A 19,940-nucleotide genomic window follows, 5' to 3' on the forward strand; every position below is an offset into this window, starting at 1 on the left:
TGTCACAGTAGGAAAAAACACAGAAAACTGAAAAAGTAAAGAACTGGTGGTACATATGACTTTTTTTTTTAACCTTTATTCATTTTTGAGACAGAGCGTGAGTGGGGGAGGGGCAGAGAGAGAGGGAGACACAGAATCCGAAGCAGACTCTAGGCTCTGAGCTGTCAGCACAGAGCCCGGTGTGGGCTCAAACTCACAAACTGCGAGATCATGACCTGAGCCGAAGTCAGATGCTTAACCAACTGAGCCACCCAGGCATCCCCATATAACTTCTTAGTAATTCATATCAAAGTTTTATGTCTCTGTATCTGAGCAGTCCATTTCCCCACGAGAAGCAGCGAAACAGAATAAAAACAATACTCACCCATATCTTTGGAACTGATAGTCAAATGTTAACTCCGAGCCTGAAGGAACTAATTTGGTGGTAAAAAACCCGACCCTCAGTTGTCCGTTCACAGTCCACTGAGAAGTTGTTTTTAAAAGAAAAGAAATTTGTAACCGATTAATCTGTGTGTTTTTCTTTAAAGATCATTTGCCTTAATAATGCATGAGCCTCTTTTGACAATTAAGAAGACTTTACCAAATAGCAAATAGGAAACTTTTTTCTTGAAGTAAACTACCGTATTTAAGTGTTAATCTTATTTAATAAACTACCAGGTTGAGTATCACCTATAATTTGTCTCTCATAAAAGTAACTGCTACTTATACCTGTCTTAATACACATTTCCACACAGTAAATATTCACTTGTACTAAAAATAAGCAGATAGAGAATGCTTGGTGTCATTGACTGTTACTGGCAAATTCATATTATTATGTTAAAAGTAACTATATTCCAAGATAAGGTGAGGCATGGAACCAGGGAAAGAATGATGCCAAATGTTTAATTTCATAAAGCAATGGTCCTATGACTGAGTATAGGGAAAGGGAAAGAAAGCATGACAACAACTGCATAAAACTCAAGAATTAAAATGGGAGTAAATACACAGGGGTTAGAACTTGTGGTTCCAGAACATGTAAGACGTAACTCGACTGCAGAGCTCCTGTTCAGATCTTTTGAGCACATTACTGATGAAAATCCCCAGACTTAAAGAGATGAAGGGACACAGTACAAGTGGAAATCTCACAGCTAGACACATGGCCACCAGATGCAGACAAAACTAGAACAGAACTTACATAAAGTGATCATGGAGTGTGTTCTCCTATTCGTTATATGGCTTGGCTCCCAGAAGAGCCGTATCTAAGATCTATTAGTATACAGGTCAAAAGGACAAAAAAAATATCCAGGAGTTGAAAGCACTATTTTATTAATTAATTAATTAATTAATTATTTTTTAACGTTTACTTATTTTTTGAGACAGAGAGAGACAAGAGCATGAACGGGGGAGGGTCAGAGAGAGAAGGAGACACAGAATCTGAAACAGGCTCCAGGCTCTGAGCTGTCAGCACAGAGCCCGACGCGGGGCTCGAACTCACAGACCGCGAGATCATGACCTGAGCCGAAGTCGGCCGCTTAACCGACTGAGTCACCCAGGCGCCCCGAAAGCACTATTATGAGAGGGAACCATTGATACTACTTTTCTAGGGTGTGGGTCCATAGCTTTCTTAGCCTAAGAAAGAACCAATGTTCTAACGTTTGTGTGTGTGTGTGTGTGTGTATTTTTTTTTTTAAATCTAAGATCAAAACACAAATTAGAGAGAGTACTAAAATTATCTCAAAATGTTTTACCAAATTCAATAAATGAATTTATCAAGCATCAACTATGTGCCAGGCACAGGGACAAAGAGAGGGGCATGACCCGGAGTCTGGCCTTGTTGAGGAGAAGCAGTGTCACTCCATGTACATGATATATGATCTCTCTTATCTGTGGCCATTCAGCCCCCCCTTACATTATTATAGCAGCCAAATTTGGCACCTGGATTAAGAGCTGATAAAAATCTGAATAGTACACACTGGACTTCATCAGAATTCAATTTTAGTTTTGTATTTTGGCACCTCTGAAATAATAGTTAAAACTTATGGGCAAAGAGAGGTGACAATTAAATGCAATGGGAGTTCCTGGATTGGATCCTAGTCCAGAAAAATGACAGATGGAAAAATATGAATAAAGACTTTAGATTAGTTAATAGTTAACAGTATTTCCTGGATTGGATAACTGTATAATTGCTATTTACAATGTGAACCTTTGAGGAAGCTAGGTGAAGGATGATATATGGAACTCTGTACTGTTTCTGCACTATTATTTTATAAATCTGAACTTAATTCAAAGTAAGATTTTTAACAATAGGAAAAAACAATTAAAATGATTTAAAAATAAAATCCATGGGAAGCCTTGATATGGATTCTAAAATTAATACAACATCAATCTTGAACAAAGATCCAAACTTCTAAATCTACCTCAACTTACTTTTTGAGTCTCACAGTTTGGTTCACAGCTGTGATTCATGAAACGAGAGCAGTTTCCTTTCTGAGTGGCATCTATTATCTAGGGAAAAGGATCATTTAAGAGATAAAAATGAGACCTAAAATATACATATATTTTGCAAAGGAAAGCCATTAGGCAAATGTAAGATCTGCATGCCCAACCCCGCCTCCTCTTTCACATACAGACACATCCAAGTGACAAATATCTAACTACTTCCTCTGGGACATCTGCTAACTATAAACATCTTACAGGCAAAACGATCTCCATATCTATCAATGTCTCTTCCATTTACTTTTAGCTACTTCTAACATCCTCTTATATTCCAATCTCACTTCATGTGTATAAAACTCCATTTTAAAGTGCATGTTACATCACAGTGCAGGATCTCTCCAACTTGAATGTGTATCTGAATTCCCTGGAAAGCATGTTAAAACTCCTGCTGGACCCACCACCAGAGTTATTAGATTCAGCAAGTCTGGGGTAGGATCTAGAAATAGGTTTTCCAGGACTGAATGTAGAGACAGATATAAGAATCTAGCTAAAATTTATCACACCAGACATTAAAGAGATTTGTAAAAATGTAAAACAGTTGCACTCCTCACTAAAACAAAAATATTTTGAAAATTATTTTCATAAAAACATGTTATTTATGTCAACATATAATTGACTTGTTACTTTAAAGTGGTTTAACAAATATTTTTCAATTTTTCAGCTTTAATTTTTATGTAAGTATTGACAAATATAACCCACATTAAAAAAACCGTTCTAGGGGTATCAGTAATTTTTAAGAGTTGTAATATGAAGCTCATAGGTTTACATTTACATGTATATGTAAACATCTCCCTCTCCCTTTTTGTAAACAAAAACATCTCCCTCTCTCCTTTTTGTAAAGAAAAGCTATATATACTATTCTGTCCCTCTTTTTTGTCACTTAATTTATTTTCAAGATCAGTCTGTATCAATGACCCTTCCAAACTCAACAATTTCCAGATCTGTTTCAAAGCAAATACATTTGTGCCGCTCACCTCATCATTCTTCAGGGCCATGAAATAGTAGTGGATGTTTTTGTTTCGTGCATACTCCTTTACCCGGGCTTTAAACTCTTTATGATCAAGTACCTCTCCACAATATTCCAGGACAAAGGTGTTCCTGGCAAAACAAAAGGGAAACAATAGCACTTCCTGCCTAGGAGCTGTATGGAAAACACATACATCTATGCAAAAAAATAGATTTAAGGAAATATTGAAAAGAATAAATACGGTCTTATACAAGATATAATTAAAATATATGTAAAGTACCTAACATCTAACTGAGGTTTTCTCCTTCCTAATACTTTTTTAAAAATGTTGATTCCGGGGCGCCTGGGTGGCGCAGTCGGTTAAGCGTCCGACTTCAGCCAGGTCACGATCTCGCAGTCCGTGAGTTCGAGCCCCGCGTCAGGCTCTGGGCTGATGGCTCAGAGCCTGGAGCCTGTTTCCGATTCTGTGTCTCCCTCTCTCTCTGCCCCTCCCCCGCTCATGCTCTGTCTCTCTCTGTCCCAAAAGTAAATAAACGTTGAAAAAAAAAAATTAAAAAAAAAATGTTGATTCCAAGATGCTTTTATGTTTATACATACTATCAAAATGTGTATCCTTGCTCTAACTAGACATTAAAACAAACACTCAAATCTGGTTTACAATGCCATGAAAACAGTGATTCACAGCTGAGAAACAGCTCTGAAGAAATCAGGAGGCACTGAAATATTAGAGGCTTTATGTTCTAAGAAAAAATAAGATAATTTAAATACAGCAGCCCTTCTACTGCCTTTATTCAAAGACCTCTAATGATGTCAAAGGTCAAGCAGATCTTTTCTCCTGAGGCACGTGGATGGCTCAGTTGGTTAAGCATCCAATTCTTGATTTCAGCCCAAGTCACGATCTCACAGGTTTGTGAGTTCAAGCCCAACATCAGGTTCCACACTGGCAGTGCAGAGCCTGCTTGGGATTCTGTTCTCTCCCCTTCTCTCTGCTCGTTCTCGCTCTTAAATAAACTTAAAAAAATTTATAAACCCATCTTTTCTCTGACTGCATTCTCTGTGAGTTTTTTCTAGCATTTATCAGTAATTATGATTAATCTCTCTCCTTGGCTTCTTTCAAGTTACCTTCCACCCCTGACCAGTCTTTCCTCAGTTATTTAGTATCTTCAGTAGAGAAGAAACAGGTACAATATACAGAGAGAATGTCATGATATTTAACACTAACTAGTAGATTTGTTCCAAAGACCTCCTCATCCTATGTATATTGGACAATGTCCCTGTTCAACGGGAATGAATACTCTATTCATGAACATCTACACAGTTTCGAACTAAAAATTTATGAAACCAGCACTACCATTAGCATATGGAAATTAAAGGAGTAGGAAAATATGGGAAACCTGAAAATATCCAGTCTAGGGTATTTTACCAAAGCAGGGTTCTTCGTGAGGAGCTTAAGAAAGCTTTAAGAAACAGTTTTATTTTCTTCCTTTACTCCTTTTACATATTTAAAAGACTTTTTCAATCATAAACACATGTAATCTGTATATATTTAAAGAAAAAGGTACTCATCTTTCATGATACTTAAATATGCTTTCCATAAAAAACTTACTGTTTAAAGGAAACACTAAATATGGTAGAAAATAAAGTGAACCTTTTATTGCATTATGTACAAAAAAGTTACAGGAATTAGGTAGAAAGCAACATTTACTCATTCAATAAATGTTTATTAATTGTTTTTAATCCCTACCTCAATCATCTCAGATACTCTCTTCCTCTCTTACTCCAAGGTTTATCTATTTAATTATTATTATTTTTTAATTTTAGAGAGAGAGAGAAAGAGAGCACAAGGAGGGGAGAGGAAGAGAAGGAGAGAGAGACTCCCAACCAGGCTCACACTCAGTACAGAGCCCAATACAGGGCTCAATCCCACGACGCTGGGATCATGACCTGAGCCAAAATCAAGAGTCAGACAATCGACTGAGCCACCCAGGCACCCCCTCTCCAACTCAGTTTTATATAAACTAACTAATCAATTCTGTCCCAAATCCTTACAGTTTCATAGTGATTCTGGGGGTCTACAGCAAACACTGGTAACTGCTTGGAATTAAAGGAAAAGTAACTGTCATACAAAGAAGGACCTATCTGGTCCAAATGTCACAAATGACAAAATGCTCTTCATATACAGAGACAGAGGAGTTTTTTTTTTGTTTTCTTTTTTTAATTTCCTAAAAGAAATGGAAAAAAAAATTTTTTAAACTAGTTACCAGGTGGTCATTCTACACAATAAACATTATTAAACTTCAGTATAATAGACACGTTATTTTCCTTCCTACAAAGTAGCTAACCAACTTCAACAACACAAAAAGGAAATGAAAGATGATTACAACATAACTTACGAAGGAAGGTCTTTCGCAGCTCTCAAGCCCCAGCCTTTCTTTTCTGTGAGTATGACTTCCACATCTGCATGCTGTTTTCTCTGAAACCGTCTATTGGAACAATAATCCCCATTCGGACACCGAGAAGAACTGAAATGAGAAACAGAGAAAATCAATTCTTCAAAGCAGAATCTCTAATGACAAATAGGATGTGGATTAACAAACAAACAAACAAACAAAAAATGAGATACCACAGAGCCTGCCCATGTGCAGAAATAGGAAACAAGGCCCACCTGAGGAAAGGAGAATAAAACAGCTGAGGATCACTGACAAGAAAGGTGGATTGCTGGAAGATGGAAAGGCAGGTTGTTGATATACGATGAAGAGCTCTGCATACCAGGCTAAATTTGAACCTAATCCTGACAACTACTAGAAGTTTAAGTGTGAGAAACATGAGAAGAAAGATATCCTATACTTCCTATCTCTTTAGCAAGGCTGGCAGGAAAGTCAGAAGAACGCAGAGACCAGAGCTACACTGTCAACTTAGGAGAATAGGGCTAAGTCTCACGTCTCCTCTTCTTACATGCATAATGTCATCTCTACTTTCAATTTAGATAAAGGAATTGCCAAAAATGCTTTCTCTTTAATTTTCTGAGGTATAGGTTTTGTTCTCATAATACTTGAACATGAGCAAAACCAAAATCTGGGCCTTGAAAGAAAACAGTTCAGCAACCCCTGGCGCCCCGGATGGGGAAGGAGGTGGGCGGCCGCCCTTCCCGGCCGCGCAGCCTGAGTAACTGCGGGCAGGAACTTGGCCGTACTGTTCTGCCTCAGAGAACAAACTCATCTGTTGCAGGCCTAGCCTGGGTTGCTGCCTTTGAAAGCAAGGGAAGGTCGGTGCAGTATCAGCCACCACCCAGCATGGGATTTCCAGAGAGGTCTTATTTCAGAACTTTGTAAGGAACAAGAACCACGTGGACTTCTGCAAGGGAGACTGAGCTGGCCTGAGTTTGAGGGAGAGGGTAATGGGGACCCAGCCTGTAGCTGACACTAAGCAGGCCAAGTGGCAGGTCTTGTATGAGCGATAGCCATTTCCCGATAACCACGTGGACCGGCGTTTCCTGGAAGAGCTCCGGAAAAACATCTACGCCCGGAAATACCAGTACCGGGCTGTGGTCTTCGAGTCAAACGTGGTGATACAGCAGTGTGCAGTGTCTGTGTGTTTGTGGTCATCTGGTGGTATATGGATGAGGGCCTTCTGGCCCCCCAATGGCTCTCTGGGACTGGCCTGGCTTCTTCACTGATTGGCTATGTTTTGTTTGATCTCATTGACAGAGGTGAAGGACGGAAGAAGAGGGGGCGGACCTGGTGGGCTGACTTGAAGAGTGCCCTGATTTTCATTACTTTCACCTGATTTTCATTACTTTCACCTACGGTTCTTCCCCAGTGCTGAAGACCCTGAGTCTGTCAGCACTGACACCATCTATGCCATGTCAGTCTTCATGCTTTTAGGCTGCCTCATTTTCTGACTATGGTGCCAATGCTGCCATTGTATCCAGCACACTGTCCTTGAACATGGCCACCTTTGCTTCTGTCTGCCTTGCCTCATGCCTGCCCCGTTCCCTGCATGCCTTCATCATGCTGACTTTTGCCATCCAGATTTTTGCCCTGTGGCCCATGTTGCAGAAGAAACTGAAGGCATGTACTCCCCGTAGCTACATGGGTGTCACACTGCTTTTTGCATTTTCAGCCTTGGGAGGCCTGCTGTCCATTAGTGCTGTGGGAGCCATCCTCTTTGCCCTTCTGCTGGTTTCCATCTCTTGTCTCTGCCTTTTCTACCTCATTCGCCTGCAGCTTTTTAAAGAAAACATTCATGGGCCTTGGGATGAGGCTGAAATCAAAGAAGACTTGTCCAGGTTTCTCAGCTAAGTTAGGAACTTCCATTCGGTCTTAAGGGAAGCTGGTAGACTAGCCTCCCGACTCATACAACATTCGAAGGCAGAATCCCATTCTGGAAGCAACATACTATTGTGGGTAGGGGAACAGAGATCAAAAGAAAAAGCTAACCAAGAGCTGAGTGGTGAAGGTGCTTTTTCTTTCTGTTATTTTGTGGATGAAAAAGCTTTCTGGGACCCTCTTGAATTATTGCCTCATTACTGCTGTAACAAATGAAGTGATGTGGTTTCTATTAAAAAAAAAAAAACAACACATCCAAAAAAAAAAAGAAAAAAAAAAAGAAAGAAAACCATTCATCAACACTGAAAACAAGGTATCTACACTATAAATCACCTTAATATTCTTTCCATGTTAAAAAATAAGGATACTGGGGCACCTGGATGGCTCAGTTGGTTAAGCGCCCAACTCCTGGGTTGGACTCAGATCATGATCTCACGGTTCGTGGGATTGAGCCCTGTGTCAGGCTCTACACACTGATAGCTCAGAGCCTGTTTGGGATTCTCTCTTTCCCTCTCTCTGCCCCTCCCCCGACTCGCATGCTCGCTCGCTCTCTCTCTCTCAAAACAAATAAACATTAAAAAAAATATTAAGGAAACAAATTTTTCATAAAATTGGTAAAAAATTTTAATCACACAATTTTCAATGTAAAGATGTTTACTGTTTATAAGAAAAATGCAAAAGCAGGGGCACCTGGGTGGCTCAGTCAGTTAAGTGTCCAACTTTGGCTCAGGTCATGATCTCATAGTTCACGAGTTCAAGCCCCGCATCAGGCTCTGTGCTGACAGCTCAGAGCCTGGAACCTGCTCCGGATTCTGTGTCTCCCTCTCTCTCTGCCCCTCTCCTGTTCACTCTCTCTCTCTCTCTCAAAAATAAACATTCAAAAAATTTTTTAAAAAAAAGAAAGAAAAATACAGAAGCAAATATCTATCTTTGAAAATTAATAATTATGAGTTAACTATAAATAGACTATATAAAGCAGCCAAGGGAAAGATTTAGCTAAGTCTGCACGTGTAGCACTGAACAGGTCTCCAAAATTTATTTAATTAAGAGTGTATGAGAGTGTGTGAGAGTGTGTGAGAACATGTGTGTTTGGGCCAAGGTGAGGGAATAAAACTCAAAAAAGTACATATAGAAAGATTTCATTTCTATACATAAAATGAGGAAATATTTTGGTATAGGCATAAAAATTATCTGAAAAGACTACAAACGGACTGAGGTTTGGAAGTGGGAAGACATTTTACTTTATATCCTTTTGAAATGCTAGGGTTTTATCTTATTTGATAGTAAAAGCTCAAAAAGACCAACATTTGCCTCTTAGGACAAACATAAGAAACAAAAGGTTAAGGGCTACTTTACAGAGTACTTAAAATGTATACTATAATGAATAATGCAAGGGAAATTTGTCTCCTTATAAATGCTATTATACATTGGAGATTTTATTGCTTATAAATAATACTAGGTAAAAGAAGAAAGGTTAAATTTTATTCATTACTAATTAATATTTTGGGACATTTAACAGAATGAGCAATATCAGAGCATTTCAATTTACTTACCATTCAATCATGAGGAGTCGATTAAGACAATCTTCCCCACATGCTATTTCACCTTGCGCTCTTTCATCTTTAGAAAGAGGTGCACACTCACACTGCATTCGCTTAATATCCCGATGTGATTTATTCTTCTTTCTATTAGATAAAATTTTGTAAGAATTGGTTTAAGAAATCTCCTGGTAATGATACAATGTACACAATCAAATATGTGCTAAATCTCATTAGTTTCATATTTAATGATTCTGGTTAAGTTAAACATTCAAAAGGAAGAAAACATCTAATCACTAGCAATTGTGAAACTGAAAACACTAAGAATTATGTTACACAAACAAGAGGCAACCTGAGCCCTGGCAAGTGGGAAGATAAGAGTTCAAGTCTATCATTTTGGACTGAGCCCTCATTTCTCACTCCAAGTCAATTAAACCTCAAATTCTGAGCAATTTCAAGGGTCAACTGTCCTACTGGGCTCAGGAAAAATAAAACACAGGAAAACTCATGAGGATCAGAAAGTAACACAGCTGATGAAAGTGAAGTTTAAGAATGAGTCCTCCTGGGGGTACCTGGGTGGCTCAGTCAGTTAAGCGTCCAACTCTTTTTTTAATTTTTGTTTAACATTTTACTTATTTTTGAGACAGAGAGAGAGAGAGCATGAACAGGGGAGGGTCAGAGAAAGAGGGAGACACAGAATCTGAAACAGGCTCCAGGCTCTGAGCTGTCAGCACAGAGCCAGACGTGGGGCTCGAACCCACGGACCGCGAGATCATGACCTGAGCCAAAGTCGGCCGCTTAACCGACTGAGCCACCCAGGCGCCCCTTAAGCGTCCAACTCTTGATTTTGACTCAGGTTATGATCTCACAGTCATGAGATTGAGCCCCGATCAACACAGAGCCTGCTTGGGATTCTCTCTCTCTCCCTCTCTCTCTCCCCTCCCCTACTCTCTCACTCTCTCAAAGTAAACAAACAAAACATATAAGAATTAGTCCTCCTGGATAGACAAATAATGGTTGAGACACAGCAAAGAAAGAAAGGCAGAGGAAGAAAAGGAGTTGCTAAAAAAAATAAATTTAAAAATAGGTAATTTTTAATTAAGAGTTTAACTCAATCTTTCAGAGAGAATCTTTCAGTAACACTGTATTTCTAAAAATCTTGTTTAAAAGAAAACTGAATAAGAAAAGAATGAAGCATAATTTATAGAACTGTATTACAGAATAATCAGGTATTACAGAATAATCAGAGGACTAAACTTTCCCAACAGACTAACTGATTTGGGAGTAAAAGGGGAAACTGTTCAAAATGGGTTAGGTTCATAAATACCTATGCCAGAGTTTGCAAAGAAAAAGTGAAAATGTGATTATTTCCTGGCCTTTGTGTTGAACTTTCTTTTGTTAAAAAAAAATCAGAAATGAAGAAGATCTCCTTAAGATTAGGGCAGTCTGACTTACTCTCCAACTATCAGACAGTGAAGAGCACCGCTGTTCTATGTGGCTGTCTTAATCTCCTAACTAATCTGCTTTCATCTTCAACATATGTTCAATGTTTATAAAGTACCTGAAGAGTGTCTTGATGGTTTCAACTACCTATGAGTAAAACAAGAATGACTCAGCTGTTTCAAGATATAATTCATTAATGAGTATATGAATATTCTCAGCCTGAAGAAATCAGGACTGAAGACAAACAAAATATCTGTTTACAAGTACTTTAAGAATTGTAATTTTGAAGAATCAGCAGTAGCTTTATTTTGTATTGCTCCATAAGGTCAGATAAGGACTCATGGCCACAGATTCAGGTAACCCTATTTTCATTAGACCTAAGAAAAATTTTTTCACCATCTTCAATACTATTTTTCAATAATTAGTTTTCTTGGTGGCTCCGAAAGGCCCAGCATATAACAACAGGCTCTTTAAAAACGTTCCCACTCTAAAAAGGCTCTCCAATGTTTCCACCAACTAGATCTTTTTTTTTAATGTTTATTTTTATTTTTGAGAGAGACAGAGCACAAGCGGGGAAAGGCAGAGACACGGGGAGACACAGAATCTGAAGCTGGCTCCAGGTTCTGAGCTGTCAGCACTGACCCCAATGTGGGGCTCAAACTCACAAACTGTGAGATCATGACCTGAGCTGAGGTCGGACACTTAACCGCTGAACCACCCAGGTGCCCCCTCCACCAAACCAGATCTATAATGCATATATGCAGGTGGTAGATTTATCTGGATCTCAGTGCTGAGTAAATCCCAGAGGGTTGGGTTAATTAGTTTTACTTCTATTCTTTTACAAAGACCCTGGAAGCTGCATCAATGTACTCACACAATTCCTAAAAACTACTACTTAAAAGATTCAGTATTTTAAATTTAAACCTAATTTACTAGATAGAAGAGGCTCTCTATATCATAAAAAGGTTTTTGTTAAAATACGAAAAACTTCTCATGAGACCTAATTTTACCTTAACCAGTGAAAAAATTTCATTAAACAAAAAAATTTTTAACGCTTAAAGGGATGATGGTTAAGCAGATTTTCAAATAGAGGAGAAATTTCCAAAAGGAAAATGGATGTAAGACAGATTTTTTTCAAAAAGGCATATTTCACATATATTCATACTAGAAAAATGAAGAAACCGTCGAGGAAGGGTGAAAGAAAGCAGACTGAGCAGCTCTGCTTTGAAGGAGTCTGTCTTCCATTACTCCTATTCTCATTATCCCCTTGTTTCAGGTTAGGGGTCTGTAGGAAACCACTATACCACCTATTTCTAAAATACTGGTTATGCTATTGCCAAATGTAATCAATTAGCAACAGACTAAAAAATAATGAACAGAAAATGATGTTCTAATGTGGTTCCCGCTTTATAAAGCATCCCGCTTTATAAAGCATCCTTCAAAGATACTTCATTATGAACATTTTTCAAAAGGAAAAAAATCCAGCACAACTACTTTTTTAAGAGCAGGCTGTTTTGCTGGGACTTTATTTTGTGTTTCATCAGTTTCACATGTAAAAGGAACTTAAAAATAGGGCTGGCCTAAATCATACTTTCAGAACCAAAAAGATAATGAGACCAAAAAAAAAAAAAAATTTTTTTTTTTTAGACATTCCCTTCCTGTGGGGGGTGGAGGAAGGGATACTGAGGGAAGGATTCTGCCATCAAATTTAAATAGGTGAATAGGATTTTTAGACTTTTTAACTTATATCCTATTATGCAACTGTATTTCATACAATTGACCTCAATATGTTCTGAACTGTTGAAAGCTAACTTTTTCAACAAAAAAGACATTAAAATTTGTTGGACAAGCATTAATTAAGCTTACCTTTCTGTTAAATAAACATTTTCTTCAATCAGATCAAAGTAACAGGGCATCTTCCCTTGCTTGGCACATTCTTTCCATCGCTGTGGGTCCCTGAAATCCTCCATGACACAGGAAGGCCCAACCAGTGCTGAGGCTGGGGGCACTGCCGTTTCTCCCTGCTCTACTGCCACTCGAACTTTCTTTCTGTCCTGAAGTTCACCATCGCTTTCAGAATCACTCTCCAATTCCGGTCTCCTTTTTTTAGGAGGTCCTCTATCTTTCATATCATTTTTTTCTAAGTTTTTTGAAAGATCTTTCTTTTCATTCACAGCTAAAGAGTCCTTAATGGAATTGCTGCTTATTTCAGGTGCCTGCACGGACCCCTTGTCCTTCTGAAGGGATAGAAAAAATTTACTGGACTGGCTTGAAAAGTGAGACCCTGCACATTGATCCCAACTGTCCTCCTCTTCACGGTCATCTGTTAAGGAATCTGGTACCTGCCCTTGAATTCGATCATACGCAACCCCTGTTCCAGGAGGTCTACCTGCTGATCTTGGATCCCAGTAGCCGTTACCTTGCCAGTAATTACGTGTCCCACCATAATGTTCTGCACTTTGCTGATACTTGTGTCCACCACAGGCTCCATAGCTGCTGTCAGGTTGCTGATATGTGGTAGTAGGCTTTTCTTGTTGAGAGAATTCCCACCCTAGGTTCCTGAGCTCTTCTGATGAGCGGAAGCCATCCACTCGGGAGATCTCACAAGAGGAAGAAAAACTCAACTCTGTTTTTCCCAGTCTACTATCTGGCCTGTTAGGGAAAATGGTTTGTTGCCGAGACTTATTCGGGATGTCTTCAAAATCGTCAGAAGAATAAACTGGCAGCTCTTCTTGCTGCCTAGAGGCTATTTTGGCTTTTGCTGTTTCCTCAGAATTTGGATGACCTAGAAAGTCAGATTTCACATCTGTATGACTTGTACTATCAACCCCGTCACTCTGAGGATGAACAATTTCAGACAGGTGGTTATCTATCTGTTTTCTGCTAGGGTGTGTAAAAGAAATTTCCGGATTCTTCTCTGTTCCTTTATGATGGAAGAACTTCTCAGTCTGAGAACAGGGTTTACTTGCTACACTGTCAAATTTTTCCTCATATGAATGTCTCCTCGACTCCAATCTCTCATCTTCCCAGTGGTCAGAATAGTGTCTGTAACTTTGACTACTCCGAGAAGAACACGGACTGGTTTCTTCCGTGGGCAAAGTAGAATTCTTTGGGACTACCACAACAGACTGAAGACGGTTTCTTGGAAAACTGCTATCATCAGAATCTGTATCTTCAGAGTCACTTTCATCACTTGAGCTTTCAGAAGAACCAGAATAATCTTCATGGACAGTGGATACGATCTCTGAGGCGTGACCACTACTGTCACATTTTAAGGTATATGTTATGCCATCACTGTCCTCCATGGTTAAATTCAAGTCACAAGAAGAAAATACAACTTCTGAGTCATCAGAAGTATGAGCATGTCTTCTCCCTCCTTCTTCATCTAAAGAGATTTCTGACCTTCCTCTTCTCTCAAGCACTATGGAATTCCCTTCTTCTTGAGCCTCTTGCACACATTTCCCAGAGAGCCCATTATTATGCCTGTTTTCCCAAGAGGCAAATCCCCTTCCTGAATCAGGAAGGCCGCTACCTACTTCTATGATGGTTTCTTTCTCTGCATGCTTTACAAACTCTGTGCTTTTACTCTTCAGCACAGCATCCAAAACTGGAGATGCGTTCTCTCCACATTGTAAGAGAGTTAAACTGTCCACTTTTACTCCTGGTGGCAGACTCTGAAGAGATGAAGCAACGCCTGAACTCTCTATCGGTTGATATATGTCATCAAAATGATTAACAGAAGCTGAACTGGTGCTACCAACGCTCTGCTTATATTCTTCACGTGCAAATTTTGAGTGCTGATCTGTCAGATTTCTATTATCGCATATAACTGTTTTTGATTTCAAATGCACATTCATAAAGCTATTTGAAGAAATCTTCATAACCGAAGGCTCAATCTTTTCAGCTTCAGAATGACGCAAAGAAGGGTTGGTGTCATTTGAAGTACAGTATAGATCTGAATCTTTGGTTTTACAACAAGAAACTGCCATATCGACTGGTTCTTTAATTACAGTTTTGGAATAATCTATAGTCGTAACTGGCAAAGACATGAGTTTATCTTGGTGTGGCGACACTGTAGGTTCTGTTTCTCTAAATGGGCTTCCTGACTTACTACGCAGCATGCATGTATTGTCTGAGTCTTTCTCTTTACATCTATTAATATTCTGAAATCCATTTGATGAAAGCATGCATGCTTTGACCAAAGGGGATACCTCTGATCCAGTCACACTATCATCAGAAGACATCAAAACAGTGTCAGTTTTAGAAGTGCAAAATGTTGCCAAATCAGATTCTGCCCCAGGAGATCCATTTATATTTAATTCTATGGGACAATAACTTCTTAACTGATCATTCTTCACTTTAGATAAAGAGTCTAATTCTTTAATACTATCATGGCTATCATGTCCTATAAATTCAGATTTAAAAATAAGGGATTCATCTAGCTTTTTAAAAGTAGGTGAATCATTTAATCGATTTGATGGTGATGGAGACCCAGTCTTTTCTCTTTCAGGAATTTTACTAATCATTCTTAATTCACTACCTTTTGAACAAGGAGCCTGTAAATTAAAAGAATGAGATGATCTGATTTCCTCATTTAATTCTGTACAACAGAAAGAATTCTTAAATTTATCGGACTTGGATACAGACTTTGAAAGGGCAGATTTGTAACGGGAACCACTGTTATCATGCTTGGAATAGGATGAGCCCCGTCGGAATCCCAGTTCATTAGGGGGAGAACAACATCTTTTCATTGCTTCATTTTCTGAAGTCCTTTTGGATTCTCTTTCTACTTTTGAAGAATACTTTCCTCTTTTCTCCATCTCTAAGTAAGAGGACTCAGTTTTGCAGTCCCGATCAGATTTAGAATAGGATGATGATGTCCTTAGGTCTCTGTAAGAGAAGGAATGGGATGAGGTGCGCCTTGAGTAGGTCTTCTTATACTCCTCTTCTGAGTCAGAACTCTCCCGAGCTCTGGTATCTGTATATGGCCGAGAATAGCGAGCCCTCTCTCGGTAAGGGGAACTCCGATGGTAGCGACGATCAGAGTCATAATAATGGGATCGTTCCGACCGGGAATAGGATAAACTAGTTCTAGAGCCTCTGTCAGATCTTGAACGAGATCTGCTCCGCCTTCGCTCCCTCTCTGATCTACATCGAGAAGATATATACCGAGTATCTCTTTCAAGTTTTGAGTAGCTAAAATATTTATCATCTCTCTCTGTTTTAGATCGTGAAGATTTCCCTAAATCCTCACTTTTTAAAGGTGCTAAGCTCTTTTTTGAATCTCTTTCCTTTTCAATGCTTGCTGAAAATTTTAAATCATGTGATCTTTGACTTGAGGAAGTCCGTACAGAATCTTCATCAGATTCTGAAGCAAGAAAGGTGCCTTCGGATTGTGAGGATTTCTTCTTAGAACCTGTTTTTTTAGAGCCCAGATTACTCTTAGAACTATCTGGAATTTCTTCTTCCTTCCCAATATGGGAATCTTCTTTTTGTGAGGGAGTATCTGCTTGCTCATTCAAATTCTGAGTTATGTGTTCTTCTGAACTATTAGATACAGCATCCTGCTTAGTGTCCACGTCTGAAGATTCTGGTACAGTCGTAACTGGTGGTTCCTTCAGTGTTCTAACTGCTACATCTACTGGTGCTGTCATCAGAACTGGGATTGGTGTGTGTGGCAAGGCCACTGGCTCTGTTACTGGTGCTGGTGAGGGTGTCGTGGCCTGGGGAGGTGGAGGTGGTGGAGGTGGAGAAGAGGGTGGTGAATCTACAGTTGTTGATTCTGCTATGACTGCTGGTAATGGTACTACTGGAGGAGGTGGAGACACCACTGCTGTGGCTGTAGTCAGCAGTGGCCTGGACGTCACATGAAGCAGGTGTTTCTTAAAATGAATTTTGCCCAATTCTACCCTTGATTTTGGTGGGGAAGATTCTTCTGTAGTAGATAAGGTATCTCCAACGTCCATTTTAATTTTAGGAGTCAAGTCTACTTGAAGAGGTCCAGCTGGGGAGTTTGGAGTATCATTTTGCTTTTCATTGCCAAGTGCAGTCAGAAACCTATTCTGCAAAGTTTTCTTTGTAAGGCTGAAGCTGAAAGACACCTTTTGTCGTCCCTGTTCCTCCAAATTAACTTTTGTCTTGGTGCCTTTAGGTAAAAATCGACTAGAAGCAACACCTTTGAACATTGGTCCTTTGAAGAAACCTGTTTTCTGCACATTTTCAATCTTTGCCTATAAGTGAACAAAACAAGCAGTTACTACAACAATAAAGTTACTTTCAAATGGCTAGCATTACAGTTTAAAATGTCAGGAAAATGAAAAATCCTCTTTAAGGACAGTATGAATTTCACTAAGCTAGATAAAACTTCATTATAGAAAATTTGAAACATACACAAAAGTATAGAGAATAGTATAATAAACCCTTAAGTACCCACCCCAAGTTTCAACAATTACCCATACTTTCCTATTTTTGTCTCTTACATAAAGAATTTATCTGTTTTGGGGCACCTGGGTGGCTCAGTCGGTTAAGGGGCCGACTTCAGCTCAGATCATGATCTCGCAGTCCATGAGTTCGAGCCCCGCGTCGGGCTCTGTGCTGACAGCTCAGAGCCTGGAGCCTGTTTCAGATTCTGTCTCCCTCTCTCTCTGACCCTCCCCCGTTCATGCTCTGTCTCTCTCTGTCTCAAAAATAAATAATTGTTTAAAAAAATATATATATATATAAAAATAAAATATATATATATTTATATATATATAAATAATATATATATATGTAAATATATATAAATATAAAAACAGAATGTATCTGTTTTTATAACTTTTTTTTCCAGGCAGACTTTTTAATGAGAATAAAAAAAAAAAAATCCAACATGTACTTCAATATAGAACACAAAATGACATGTAGATAGAGAGCAATAATTAACATCTCAGTGTGAAAATAGTTTGTTCCTGTGTTCTGAGAAGAAACATCAGAAGCCATTATAGTGGTGTTCTGGCATCACACAGAATCACTTAGGTGCTTCATAAAATACAGATCTGCAACACAACTAGATCTAAGGCAACAAAGTATGTTTTGTTTGGGTTTGTTTTTGGAAAACAAGCACATGAGACAATTCTGATGGACTTTACAGATCTGAAAAACCACTGGTCTAGAGCAGTCTCCTATCTCGTTTTGTAGATGAGGTAAGCAAATGAGGCCCAGTTCTGCTTTACTATAAATTACTCTGCCCTGGCACACTACCACTGTCTCTGCCCGGGCCTCACACACTCAGGCCATGCTGATTTATAGTCCAACCCTACTCTAGGAGCAACAACTACAAAGTATATACCTAAGAAAATTTTTCCTTCCATCATTTGCCAAACCACCAAAGGAAATGGTAGGCTTTAGAAGTTAAAGGCAAAACCTAGGTGGTAGAGAGAACATCAGAAAAATCTATAAGAAACAAACTCAAGTCTAAATTAAAGATGGTACACTGGTCATCCGCAATATTTTTTTAATGGATGTTCTTTAATCAACTCTGGTTAAGAGAATAGTTTTCTCCTTCAATATGGTAAAATCTGCCATCAGTTTTCAACATTATACACTAATCAAGTGAGAAAAAAAATGTTCTCTCATGCATTATCATAAAGCAGTTGTCTTCAAATATTTTTTAAGAAACAGAATGCACTTGTCAAATGAAATCTTACATGGTAGCTCAATACATAAAAACAGGTAAATGCTGTCTCCAGAGCTCCCAGCTTCCACTACCTTGCCTAAAGCTTTTGAAGCTCCATTTTAAAAACCATTTCCTTGAGATATACAACATTCCTCCTTGGAATGGAGTTACTACAGATTCAAAAATTCAGCAAAAACTATTTCTTCATTTCACACTGAAAATGATAGCTAGAGGCACCTGGCTCTCAGTCAGTCAGTGGAGCATGCAACAACACTTGGTCTTGGGATTGCTGAGTTTGAGCCTCAAGCTGGGGGTAGATAGTGCTTAAATATAAAATCTTAAAAACCAAACAAAACAAAAAACATAGCTAAATTTTGAGTTTATAATCCAATAATCATTGAATAACTAGTTAAATTATACTTACCTCATTTTCTTCTTCTCTATTGCCATCCAGCCAAGAGAGCATGCAAAAGAATAAAAAGAAATCATAAATACTAAAAACAATTGAAATCAAAGTTTTTTATTATTAAAACCTAGGATACCGACAACCTATAGGTTTTTGACATGAGCTGTTCATTCCTTCAAAGTTTCAATTACATTTAGTACAGCAAATATTTATTGAAGATAATACCAGCACTGTGAAATAAAAGGTGAACACAGTCCCTGCCCTTAAAAAGCTTAATGTCCTGTAAAACAAAATACAATTTTGTTACAAAGTAATTCCAACATAATGGAATAAATACAAAGAAATATGCGCAGTGTAACAGCAAAGGGAGAAAATGCAGTTTAATAACTCAGTTTAGTAGAAGAATAGGAAAGCAAAAAAATCCTTCCTAAAAGAAGAGTAGTTCCTGAAGATACATTTGTAGGGAGATCCCAGGCAGAGGAAGATTCCCCACAAAGGCAAAGAGATTAAAACGCAGAACAACATGTGCAAGAAAACTATAAACAGTTCAGCATTACCGGAGTATAAAGTGTAAGGCAGAAAGTAGCCAATATAGGGGACAGTAGCCAAGTCCACAGACAGGTTTCTCATAAGGAGAAACACAGTTCATTTTATGGATTAGGGGTTCTCAATCCTTTGTGGTGTCCATTCAGCAGTCCCTTTGCTGAACACAAGGTATACGCTCTGCTCCACATCACAGCATGTGGCTCTCCGAGCTCACAGTTATGTTCTAAAAAAGGTAACCACACTGTGTCCTGAGACTGAGGAATCAAAAGCCAAAAGTCTGGTGTACACCAGTGCGCCAAGGCATCCTGGGGAAAAGGAAGCTACAAAAGGGCTTTGGATGATGACAGCCAGATTAGGATTTTAAGCAGACCACTCTGCAGGCTACATGGCAAGACTGGAGTATAATCATCTGTTTGAAATGTCCCTTAAAAGAAATGTACAAAAACCTGGTCTCCAAATGTAGGCTTCACTCCATCATAATTCAGTCCATTCACCAGTGTCTACATAGCCATACAAAAACCAAGTAATGAAGAGGGGGAAAGGATGGCAATACAAGGATGAGATTGGAAGCGAGGTCAAGGTT

General features: G+C 38.8%; 1 protein-coding gene and 1 pseudogene across 3 annotated transcripts in view; one reads left to right on the forward strand and one right to left on the reverse strand.

Annotated features, from left to right (window-relative positions):
* Positions 1 to 19,940, reverse strand: part of SETD2 (SET domain containing 2, histone lysine methyltransferase) — a 125,525-nt gene that overhangs the window by 78,012 nt on the left and 27,573 nt on the right. For all 3 annotated transcript variants that reach the window (XR_006965015.1, XR_006965014.1, XM_047095299.1), the window contains exons 2-8: positions 18,830 to 18,845; positions 12,618 to 16,981; positions 9,324 to 9,455; positions 5,836 to 5,964; positions 3,450 to 3,573; positions 2,407 to 2,484; positions 365 to 462 (exon numbers count right to left, since the gene is read on the reverse strand). Coding sequence is in view for 1 of the 3 variants with exons in the window: in XM_047095299.1 (XP_046951255.1) it covers positions 365 to 462; positions 2,407 to 2,484; positions 3,450 to 3,573; positions 5,836 to 5,964; positions 9,324 to 9,455; positions 12,618 to 16,981; positions 18,830 to 18,845 (4,941 nt within the window). In the remaining 2 variants the exon portion in view is untranslated. The remainder of the gene's footprint in view (positions 1 to 364; positions 463 to 2,406; positions 2,485 to 3,449; positions 3,574 to 5,835; positions 5,965 to 9,323; positions 9,456 to 12,617; positions 16,982 to 18,829; positions 18,846 to 19,940) is intronic.
* Positions 6,840 to 7,743, forward strand: LOC124523533 (phosphatidylinositol N-acetylglucosaminyltransferase subunit C-like; annotated as a pseudogene).

This window comes from Lynx rufus, unplaced genomic scaffold, assembly GCF_022079265.1.
Source record: "Lynx rufus isolate CCGP_SWC_20201006 ecotype Redwood Valley unplaced genomic scaffold, mLynRuf1.p SCAF_4, whole genome shotgun sequence".
NCBI lineage: Eukaryota > Metazoa > Chordata > Mammalia > Carnivora > Felidae > Lynx > Lynx rufus.